General features: G+C 43.3%; 1 protein-coding gene across 7 annotated transcripts in view; it reads right to left on the reverse strand.

Annotated features, from left to right (window-relative positions):
• Positions 1-2,698: 2,698 nt before the first annotated feature.
• Positions 2,699-12,331, reverse strand: part of CAMK2G (calcium/calmodulin-dependent protein kinase II gamma) — a 117,454-nt gene continuing 107,821 nt past the window's right edge. For 6 of the 7 annotated variants that reach the window (XM_010567770.1, XM_010567768.1, XM_010567769.1 and 3 more), the window contains 4 exons: positions 9,955-10,030; positions 9,368-9,462; positions 8,019-8,264; positions 2,699-5,424 (listed from right to left, as the gene is read on the reverse strand). In XM_010567770.1, the coding sequence (XP_010566072.1) occupies positions 8,032-8,264; positions 9,368-9,462; positions 9,955-10,030 (404 nt within the window). In that variant the 3' untranslated portion in view covers positions 2,699-5,424; positions 8,019-8,031. Of the gene's footprint in view, positions 5,425-8,018; positions 8,265-8,351; positions 9,463-9,954; positions 10,031-12,331 lie in introns of those variants that run through there. The other variant, XR_774362.1, reaches the window with a different exon arrangement.

Raw genomic sequence — 12,331 nt, forward strand, 5'->3', positions numbered from 1 at the left:
AGGGCATTCCTGCAGGTCAGGAGTTCTCAGGCACTATGGACCTCAAGGGAAAAATTCATAACTCTCCACTCGAGCCACTTTAAGTGCCCCAAGGACCACCTTTCCCAACTCTAAAATAAATGTATACCAAACCCCAAAAACCAAGCATTCCAGGTGCATTAGTCTGCAGTCCCAAATCTTTCTAATTCTCAGGGTGAGGGGGGAGCCATCTGTGATGTGTAGCCACAATACCACCCAGCTGCTCTGCATCACTGTTCATCAATCTCTTCCAGTGGTTTCTACAGAGGTCAGTCTCATTATCTGCATGGACAAATGGGAAAGCTGAAGCACAGAGAACACAAGTGGCTTGTCTGCAGTCACCCTGCAGAGCCACAGCAAAACCAGAAATAGATCACAAATCTCCTGATCGTTAGTCACATGCTCTGTCCATTTGTCTACATTATCAGTTACACATAAGTAAAAGCTAACAGTTTGCATAATAAAATAGAAAGGATATTGACACTTGAGGTCTAGTTCTGCTCCTGCTTCTCCCCACATCTCATACCTACAATAGCATAAAAGCATCCTGCCAGACTTTGTGCCACTAGCCCAGCAAGTGAGAACACACCAATCCTAGTTTAAAAGGAAATCTGATTTGAGCACAAATAAAAGTGACCATCAATCATATGTCTCCTACAAAGTAATCCACCTACATGTACAAGCATACATGGGCATATACTGGGAGAGAGGGAGGAAACTTGGAAAACGATGCTCAGACACTTCTCTTAGGGAGGAAGATGGCAAAATGCCATCCAATAGGGTGAGCAGATTTTAACCAGATATGGCATACTGGAAAATAAGTTTCTGGGAATATCACTACTTGATAGCTCAATACGGGAGCTATCACACTACAGATAAGTACCATTCCCAATCCCTGCTGCCAGCTGAAACATAAGAAAGCATAAGACAGGAACCCTTTCTGGAGCAGATTCTATCCCATTTTTCAGCGCCCCTGCCCAAGACTAATAGAGCACTTGCAAGTGGTAAAGGCACATACAGTACAGCTTAAATGGAACACCATCACCTTTTTTAAATGTACTCAAATCACCCACATACACAGGAACCCTCTGAAAGGCCCCATATATATGCCACATAAATATTCTTGACATAAGCATTAGTCTGACTACTGTGCTTTCAGCAAGTGTTTAAATTACTCTTGTCCTGGTTAAAAGAGCTACTAAGAACATGGGAAATCATCAGTAACTTTATGGGTATCTTCCTAGGGCATATTGGATCATACTGCAACATTTCTTCAAAGATCATTAAGATATGATTAACTGCTTCAGGAGAGACCTTACCTGATGAATGATGCCACCTTGGATGTCAGAAATTATAGCAGAACCTCTCTTTGCTACTGTAATAGCAGGAGCTATCTCTCCCAGCCATGAACAGATTGTCTTCAGTCCCAGCGAAGTGGGCTGTAAAACTCTTACCTTCTCCCTTTAAACACTAAGGACAATTTTCCTCCTATTTCATCAGGCAGCAAAAGCAATCATTTCTTTAAGCAGCAGCAACTGACACCTATTTACTAGGTAATTGCTGCAGTTAAAGGGGATTAAGCACACTGAACTCTCTTTCGGTGATAAGGCAAAGCCACCCCCTCCCACCTGCAGCTCTTCTCAGGTGCACCTGAGGAGAGCTCAGGGGAGCGGGAGGCCAGCCAAGCCTGCACAAATGGGGGCAACAAACACTAGCTAGAGCCCCTCAGGCTTAGCTGCAGCCAGTACCAAAACAAGATGTGTATCCCCGTGCAATCACAGAAGTAACTCTGCCAGAACCGGCACACGCTCAACTACCACAAGGCCAGTGATACCAGGAGATGCAGAAAAGCACACAAGCATCTCTGTCCCAGTGACAGCCGCGCTCCCCAGCCCCGCTGGGAAGGGGCCCCAACAGAAGAGAAGAGCAGTACACACTGCAGGCTCACTGCTGAGCTCACCTACCCTTAAGACAGCAGCGTGAACAGGACAAGGTGGGAAATAAAAGAAAAATGCCAAAGCAGCGAAGGCCTGAATGGAACAAAGCCCACCCAAGGGAGCATAAATGAAATGCTAATAACAAGAGACAGTATAGAAACAAAACAGGCTAAATGCAGCTAACTTCCAACTTTTGTTAGGAAATCACGCTTACGCTGCTAGACCAGGCAAATTTGTACAGGTGAGGGGTTGATCTGTGCCTCTGCAGGAGCATCCCATCTAGGACACAAAATACACTAGCTCACAAATATAAGAGCTGCCACCCAACTTGAGTTCAGCATGTTTACATCAGGCAAACCTAACGGCAAGACGGCTTCTCCTATAAAGAGTCTGAAATATTGGTGAGGAAAACAAAGACCAAGAAAGGAAGTAACAGCATAGGCTTGCCAAGGCCTAGGCTATCAGGAACAGAAGCAACATTTCCCTATTACCCTATGGTCTGTCAGGGAAATGCCATGAAGTTAATCTTAACAGGTTCTGTTGTCCCTTTGTTTTTATTAACACTGGTATTTTTTGGGGTTAAGTATGGTACCACTTACCTTTTTTCCTTTTTAAAAATGACATTTTTAAATCATATGATTTACTGACCCAAAAAGAAGCTTCGCAGATTGATTCTTACCCCAGAAGTGCCAATTCCACATTGTCCCGTGGTTTAAGAGAAAAACATGACGCTCAAAACTTTGCACTGTTTAAATGTTATTTTATTAAATATCTTCAGTTCAAGGTTTCATTGTAACAAAGCTATGAAGGTTCTACCAACATTCAGACCAAACAAACAAACACTAGCTAACTTTAATTATTTCTATATCATGCAAAAATTCTGCATCAAATGCCTTCCATTTCCTGTTTAAAATGTGATATTTATAATATATATTATATAGATGCTTATATTAGCCCCATAAGAGAACATTAAGAATGCTAAAGGTGTACAGCTGTGTTTGATAATGGCCATACCAAGCTAAGGTTCTCATTAACTTAAAAGGAAACAAAACAAACAAAAAAAACCCAAAAGAGAGTTTGTCTCCAAGACTGTGCAAAACCAAAAAACCCAACAGTTCTGTTCTTTTAAAATTTTCTCTGTAAGATGCAGATATTTAATACAGAGGGTTTTCTTTTTAATCATTAATAATCATCAGGTAAAGAGACATGGAAGATCAGACCTAAAGAAGGCATGCATGTTTTGTATTTATCTTTTTAAAATGGCATAATTGTAATCTCCTGTTTGCTCTCTCTTTGTGGCTTAAAAAAAAACACAACTGAATAAAATATCAAGGCTTTCCACTTTTCCACTTCACTCACTGGCTTAGTGCTGTCTTAAAATGGTTTTGAAATAATAAAATCTAGTGTTTGCTCCCCATGAGTTCAATCCCCACACTCCTCCCTGGGGTGGCGGAGGGAGGAAGGAAAGGGTATTTGCTCAGAGAAACCTGGGAAATGGGGACAGATGGTCTTCTCCTTCATCAGGGGTTAGCTGATCTAATCCTGGTGTGGGATAGCACCTTTCCAATAAAGGAAGCAGAGAGCTATCTGTTGCAAAGTGACAGCTTCACTTTGTGCAACAGCTTTTATTTTCTGCATTCTGTTAAATAAGGATTGAAATTCCAAATTGGCTTTCTTCTCTTCCATAGTCTGTAAAAAGGTTGTCTCACACTTAGTATGCTGTCAATGCATTCACTTTAACTCCCTTGAAAAATCTGAAAAATGATTAGGGGTAGGCAGAAATTCAGGTAAAAGCCCATCCCAACTTCTGGAAGTGATGCCTTCCCTTGGTCAAGACAAATCCTATCAGGTCCACCAGAAAGGCCATTTTCTTCCTGGGGCTAGGCTCCCTCCTTGGCAAGGTCAACAAAACACTTCCACATTCCCCACCCAATGAATAAAGAAAATGGACTCCTTTTACAGCAAAGAAAAGAAAGGAAGATGAATTGGCCCAAAGGACAAACATCAGATCACATGTGCTAATTCCCTTCCCCCTCTGCTTCATGAGGTATCCTCTAACACCCAGAGGCAACACAGGGAGGTGGCCTGGAGTCCCGCAGCTATAGTTTCTGAGGTTCTGATCTGATAGTTTTCTGTGTTACAACATCACTGTAAAAAATAGAAAAATTACCCAAATAAACACTAGGAAACATGACACTTACAAACATCAGATGGGTTAGTGGTGGGGAGAAGCACCTGGCTGGGGCTGCTGGCTCCCACTACTATTTTACTAGGAGACCAAAGAAATCAAACAGGAGGCCAGGTAACCCCTTTAATTCTATGGGTGCATATATTTCAGTATAAAAAACACACGCTATTTATGCCTCATATAGGAGTGTATGTGCAAGTTTTCATGAAGAACGTAACACTAAGTTTTTTGTCTGCTTCCTACGGAACACGTGTTCTGCAGCACTGTGGATCCCAACTATGCTACTAGAAAGGAAAAAAAAAAAAAAATAGAAAATCCCATTCATGTACCCTCTTCCTCCCAAATCTCTGCTCTTAATGCAATGCTTTTTTTGTCTTGTTAAATTAAATAAGATGGCTTCAAACCTCCATGTTTCGCCAGGTAGTGGCTGTTTCTAAAACCAGTATCTCTGAAAAGCAAGCTTCTATTTAAGTTATATTCACTTAAACCCCTTTTTTTTTTAATCCCTACCTCCACCTTTAGTTTTAATTCAACATCCCATTTTGTTTTTTTTCTTTAAAAAAAAAAAAAGTCTGTTTTGGGATCCAGCAGCCGAGCAACCAGCTTTCCATAGCGTTCTTGCTGTGCAGAAATTGAAGAAGAAACAGGCTGAAGTCAGTCTGCTGGGCAACAGGAAGAGAAGTGCCTCCTCTCTCTTGAACCCCAGTCTTCACACTGGCTCCTCTGGGGTCTCCTCGCCACCTCTCACCGACTGAAGTCGCAGCACAGCCTGAATGCGATGTTAACTTCCACCACGGCTTTGCGGAGCACAGTTCGGCCATCCACTGCTCAAGCCGCTTCCATTTTTGCTCTCCCTCTCTCTTTCTCTCTCCTTCACTTTTGCTTTCCCCCTCACTTCATTTCCGAAAGATGTTCCAGCTGCTGCCATTTTCTTAGCCCTGGGGGAGGGGGCATGTTGGATAATCTGTCATTTATTTAGCATTATTCCTGGTTTTTATTATTTTATACAAACAACATGTCTTTTTTTTTTTTTTTTTTAAGATTTAAAAACACCTTCGTACAGCAGAAACAGACACGATGGATCCATGGAAAACAACAGAAAGGCAGCGCCCGGAGCATCAGATGCATGCAGGGTTTCGTGCGTTTGGCTGCTGCCTGTTTGTAATTTGTATTATTTTTTTTTTTAACGTCAAAACAGACATGACCGTTGCTGTCACTCAGGCACTCCAGAGCTGCTTGCTAAGAAGATATTGCCCTCCAGCTGAGTATCTCCACAAGTTGCTGCAGTCAGGAAGAGGTGGTGTCCACCCAGAAAGGAGAGGCGGAGAACAGGATGGAAGATGGAAGAAATAAAGCCAAACATTAGCTGTACACAATTAATAAAACACGCTTTTTACAGGCTAATTATTTGGTGCAGGCAGAAACCCTTCCTAATGCAACATAGACTGGGGCTCATGAGAAGAGCCCGAAAGCCAAGAGGCAGACACTTTCCCTTCCAGGTGGCTGTGTGTGCCAATGAAAATGAACTACTTGCTAAAATGAATTACTTGCTTGATTGGAGCAGACCTGGGCCCACTATCTAACAGTGGCATCCCAGAAGCTGAAGAAATTTCCCAAGGGGTGATCAAAGGCTCTGGTCCTAAAGAACAGTTTCTGCCTCACTTCCCATTGGCTTTTGCCTTGAACTGAAGGATCATTCTTTTTTTTAATTTTTCTTTTTCTTTAAGACTTAAGTAATTTTGTCTCTGAATGTTCTTTATATTTAAATGAATGTATGAGCTTTTCTGCAGTTTTGCAAAGTTGTAGTCCTAGCGACTGCTTTTAGCAAAGGCTCCTCCTGGCTAATCTTCTTGTGTCAAATTACTGGATTTATTTTGATCAGTTTTACGTTTGGGTTTTTTTCATGTTTGTTTAGCACTGTCCTGCCACGAAAGTGTAGCCAAAATCTTCTTTCTACCATTTCTTGGTTTGCAAATCTTTGTTGCAAACCCTCTTACTAGTCTTCTCCCTTCTCAGTTTCCACTCTCTCCTTACATGGAAGTCCTCTGATTAACCTCAAACTTCCTTTACAGCTGCAGTTTCCTTTTAAGACGACTTACCCAAAACTGAACTCTGCCTTCCAGGTGAGAACAAACCACCGATTTCTATTTAAGCACTCTTATTCACCTCATCCCTCCTTCATCCTTGCCCTTCACTGCACACGGGCCAATGCTGCTCCGAAATGATTCAGTGTGTTCAGATGGGGGCTGCCCACTTGTAATTGCACATGATCACACCTCCTTCAGAACCCAGAAATGCATGCAAATACTTCAATTTAGTTTACAGGCTTTTTATAATATTGTTTTAACCAACATTTTGTGGTTTGGAAATGGCTTCTGCTCTGCAGTTTTCAGAAACCCTCCAGCACATACTTTTGGAGGAGGTGCAACATTTCAGCAGCCAAGCCAAGGAAACATACCTCTTCTGTAGCGGTTAACACTCTCCATTCCTAAGCTTTCTCAGAACTCCGAGGCACAGCCACTGAGCCATACCAATCTTTAATTTAGTAATTTCTTCTGCATCTTTTTTTGACTAAATCCAGGACAGAAGTGTCCCTCAACATCTCTGTGATGAAAACTGATGCAAGTAAATTATTTTTTGTTTCCCTGCAAAGGCTTTATCCTTCTCACTGCCTTACTCCCTGGAAAATCAGCTGATTGTCCAGCTCTCTCGAAAGCTTCCTTGCTTCTGGTGCCCCCAACTGGCTTTTGCTTTTCAAATTCCATCTGTGACCTCTGCAGTTTGTTTGTGATAGATAGTTCACATTCCTTTCCATTGCCTTCAGTAGGGTTGAATCCCTCACAATACGTAAGAAAAAAAACCTGCTTTTGGCTTAGTCCCAAGTAGTACTCAAGACTAGGACTCAAGTAGTAACTATACTTGAGTGGTTCACCCTCAAATGACCGCATTAAAAAAAGCTTGTCTCCCAGATGTAGATGTTCTTTGTGTTTGCTCTTAAGTAGAAAATCTTTAGTAAAAAGGTCCTAAGATGAGGAAACTTAGATCTTTAAAATGGACGTGAAATATAGTTCAGCATGAAACAAAAAGGAGGCAGAAAGACTTTGTACATCTAACTAAAAGAAACCAGTAAGGCAGTAAACAAGAATGCCTATGCTGCAGAAGTAAATGGATCTGCTGTCCTTCAGGAGCAAGCAACAATCATTTCTTCACGTCAAATTTTATAATCAAAGTTTCCTCTAACACTGAATTGTGGCAAGCTAATTGGAGCTTATTTTAAATCCTCTGATATTATTATTTGTTTAGGTTTTTTTTTTCCTCTGAGTTTTCTCAACATTGTACACTGAATAGCTTCTGTTAATCAGAAAATCAGTAGTAAAATTTATATGAATAAATCTTTACCCTTACGACATAGAAATTGTTCTGTATAGATTTTACAATATCCTCTCTAAATACAACATTCTCATCAAAAAAGTTCTCTGAAATCACCCCCAGCATGTAAAGGCAGGTCCCTGACAGCTGGGAAACAGCAAACCTGTGCACAGCATGAGATACTCTTCCTCTCCGCTCTGCATTAGCACTCTGTCCGAGCACAGAGCTGAGTACCTGGGAGGAAGCACTACTGCTACAGGGGTAGCTATGCTCAGGAACAAGCATCTGACACATGACTCCAGTTCATCACGAGTGGCAGCTAAATCTACTGACTCCAGATGACAGGGCTTAGAGAAAGGACCACCAACTGATCAGCAGAAGTTTTTGGCCTACAGACAGCTAAAAATGGTTCTCTCACAGCCAGCTAAACAGCCTTGAACAGTGAATTCCCACATACAGCAGCCTTAGCTGTGTGCATGATATACTCCTTCCTTGATAGTCCATACCCGTATTTGATCCTCACTGGAGAGGTGCTGCAGGAGCTCCAGAGCAGTGGTAGTGGACATTAAGCCACTTGCCATCTCGGCGGTGCCAGACGCGGGTCTCTTCAGACTGCGTGGTGCGGGGCCGGCCTTGGCCATCGATGTACTGTGTCAGGCGGATGTATGCGATGCAGGCAGCATCTTCACCAATGACATGGACATGGGGGTTCAGGATGGTGGTGTGTATTGGCTTGCTGTTCTTCGACAGTACTGGCAGAACATGCAAAACCATCAGCTTCATTTTACTACTGAGGAACAGCTCCCCACATCCTCCAACCTCTTTTGTATTCTACTCACCTTCCACTGGATTCTGGGATACAATAATAATTGCTCCTACAATTTTCCAGGCAGAATCCAAGCAATTCTTTCCCCTATCACCTGTTCTTCTCCTTAGGAACTGCACACTTATTGCCTAGAATCCCCTGGCCCCTTTGCTCCCACTTCTTCTGCAAAGCATACTCGCCACTTTTTTTAACATCAGCGCTGCCATTTTTTCAGTTATAGAAAAGATCTTTTAATTACAGAATATTGTTGCAAAGGAGTCAATAATCAGATCTTTAAGCTAGACCTGCATTAAATATGAACAAGCCTCAGAGAAGTGTAAAAATCACTCCAGAACAGGCTTTTGAGAGAGACAAAGTCTGCATAATTAGAGCACTAGGAATTGCCTATACTAAGGACCTTGACCTAACCTCCACAATAAAACAAATTGAACAGCTCAGGATTTAAATTTCAATGATCTCATCCTGTGAAGACATCCAGGAAGGGAGGCAAATCCACTAGTATAAATGATAGCATTTCTCCCAACTCTTTTTCCTGCCCCAGGCTGACAAGGTGACCCTTGTATCCACATAATGGCTTCACTAGGTGTTAGAGATCTGAAATGTCCAGGGAAAACTCATAGTGAAGGCATGACTGATTTGTGCATGACTATGTCTGACCATTCAGTATGTCTACCCCAAACATACACGTTGTTTCCATCAAAACATGCTCATTTTTTCCATTTCCATATCAGTAGGAAATCCGGCACCTCAAACTTCTAAAGCTCCTGCAGTCCATGCTTACAAAATATTTGGGCCAGGCAAATTGTATGCCTGCAGTGCAGGGATCTGGGAGTTAGAATTGAAATTTTTGCTGAAAAAGGCTTTTGAGAGAAAGCATGCTGGCTCTCATGAATGCATCATAACCCATGCACAATCAAGTTCTTGCTGGTTCTGACAGCCAGTAAAAACAAGGGCAATTCTCTCCCCAAAATGTGGCATAAAAGAAGATCAGAGAGAAAGCTGTTGGTGTTACCAAATCTACCCACTCACGGTTCTCAAAGTAAAACTTATGGAAATCCATTCCTTCAACCAGGTTCCCCAGTGCTTCAGGTTCAAATGAGGTCAAGCCAGGATCACAGATTTTTCTGCAAAGAAAAGCACCACAGGCTTACAGTCTGCATTTGAGCCCAAGGGCTATTTACACAATGAAGTGCTGGTACAACTTTTGACTCACACCCTGTGTCCACCTATTTATTTCCCTACTCCAAGGAGTAAGTTCCTGGAGGACTCAGTCCTACCGCAACAACACAAGAGTTGGTGCTAGTTGGCATTTCACATAAAATAAGCTTCTAGGCTTTTCCTTTATTGTCCTTCTGCCCATCTCATTGTCCTTCCCCCTACTTTTCTTACAAAGCCAGGACATTTTCCTTTTGTTGCTCCTGTTGATGTTTGATACCTGACTTCTACTTGATGTTCATTTAGAGAGCTCTACCATATCCCTACTCCTAAATGATGGAGGCTAAAGAGCACAAAACTTTTTACCATCCCTGACTGCATGACAGCTCTTCACACCCAGGAGCCAGAACATCATTGTACACAAACTGATAAACAACCTGTCAGAAGACATCCGGACTTACGTATAAGCCTCAAAGTCTCCATTGTTGATGGCTTCTATCAGCTGCTCTGTTATCTTAATGATCTCTTGCTTACGCACTGTGAACAAGAAGAAAGAGCAATTTAACTGCGCATAAGACTTTGATGGGAATATGGGGCTAGTGGGTGCTTCCTACAAGCAATTTGGGGAGCACCGTTAGTCTAGATCTCATAGGATGCTGCTCCCTGCATTCTGGAGATATGCAGTAATGACAGCCATCCACATGAGAGTAGGGGGGCAGTGGTATGAAAGAGGAATGGTGATCCCATAATGCAGGGAGAAAGGAAATAAAGATGTCATATTCAATTTTTTTCTTCTAGAAAGGTCTAAGGCACCAGAGGTGTCTCCTGAATGACAGCCTGAGGTGCTTCTGGGGAGTCTGACCAATGAATGTCAGTGAACCTGCCAATGTGAAGCACTTGTCTGGCAGCTTAAGGTGTGGAAAACCTTCACCACAGCAGTCATATACAAACAGCCACCACACAGATCTAGCCAATTGGAAAAAGTCTCCCAACAACTTGTCTATCACGATCACCAATACCTCAGCTATTATGAATGCTGCAAACAAGCAACTGGGACATGTAGGGATGACTTCCACAAGCTAGAAAGACAACCGCAGCAGGATGGATGGGTTGGATGAACAGATCCTAGCTATATACCAGTGTGCACTCCGTTCCTCAGGCAGTTAGATTCTGCCAATCCCTATGGCACAATTCTTTTCAACGCTCTGACAGAACTGCCATTAACCCAACCCAGCAGCCTGGACTTCAAGATGAATGAAGACAGGGGCTAGCTGTCTACAGTTATTTGGCCCCTCTCTGGCCAGCACCTCTGTACTCTCTTCTCTTGGTTTCCCACAACCGATTGCTCAGGCCCCATCCCCCCTGAGATGTTCCATCACTCATGCTGACCTCAAGAGTTCTTAACACTCACAAAGTTTGGCTCGGCTCTGTTAAATAACACAATTCTAGTTCTACGACTATATGTGTACCATATATACGCCTGAGCCTATATGCACACTCTCACATCTCTTCAGCCTTCGCCACACTTTCCCTGTAGGTAGAATATTCTACATGTTATACAAGCATTTAGGAGGTACTCTAGCATTATCTTCAACATTACCAAATAATTTACAATTCCTACCACCAGAAGTGGAATTTACTGCCCTTAGGCAACTAAAAAGTTGGTGTCTGAAATGGAACCAGTCACCTGACTGTTCCTCCTTTAGGCCCTGAAAGAAATAGGCACTTCTGGAAGTCTCACCTGAGGCATCTCCGATGCCTATCATTAGGCGAACAGCATTTAAATCCAACCTACTGTCTTTAGATGTCCAAGTCAGGGAAGTTGAATTCTACTCTAAGTGCCAGAAGATGCTAGTCTGAACTGTCCTCCCCTCTAAACTTTCCTCCACATATGTATCTCATCCCACCATCGATAAGCGCAGCTGAAGAACAACAAGATGATAATCTGGCTGGCTACAAAAGATTGTCTGTACCCACTCTGGAAATCAATTAAGAGAATTACACTACCCAGTCAGCCACAGAAACATCTCAGATAGGGAACAACTGGCTCATAATAGTAAGGGAGCTGGTTTTGCCACTCAGGCTGTATACATTTCCACACATCGAAAGATGTATACAGGGAATAGATCAAAACAACACAGTGGGCTGTCTATTGTAAAAAAAAAAAATCCTTACAAGCAAGCTATCTGGAATTGTTTCCGCATGAAGCAGGGCTACTTGCTGGACCTCCTTCCCATGCAGAGCACACACCAACATGTGCAACGTCCAGAAGATGGAGTCCATGGGAAAGGCTCCATTTGGGATGAGCGGGGAAATCTGCAGCCCACAGCCACCATGTGCTTGACTCATCTCAAGGAGATCTGCACCCCCTTCCCAAGCGCAGCGATGCAGCAGCATCGACCCTGTCCTCCAACACAAGTCCATTCCATCAGACTGTGCTCATCTTCTTGCTTTTACTACATGTCCCGAGCTACAACCAGCACACAGGAGTTGATCCATTTTTTCCGAAGGGCAGAGAGCCTCGGGATGTCACGGGGGAAGGCATTTGTGCCTGCCGCTCCTGACGAATCCGCGGGGCCTCCTAACTTACACTGCGGAGAGGCACAAAAGGGAGGCAAGCACGCATCAGCACGGATATAAAAGTGTGACTCACGGCTCTTCTGCCGTCTTTTCTGAGTAACTGACGGGGCAGCCCCACTACAGCAGCCCGCCGCCGCTACCGCAGCGGCACCGCCGAGAGGAGACGGCAGGCAGGCACAGCGCGGGCGCGGCGGCAGCCCTGTTAGCGGAGTTCCGTTTGAACCCCGCTGCAGAGTTCGCAGCCGGGCTTTCCTCCCC

Source organism: Haliaeetus leucocephalus, unplaced genomic scaffold (assembly GCF_000737465.1).
Source record: "Haliaeetus leucocephalus isolate CR32 unplaced genomic scaffold, Haliaeetus_leucocephalus-4.0 Scaffold229, whole genome shotgun sequence".
NCBI classification, from domain to species: Eukaryota; Metazoa; Chordata; class Aves; order Accipitriformes; family Accipitridae; genus Haliaeetus; species Haliaeetus leucocephalus.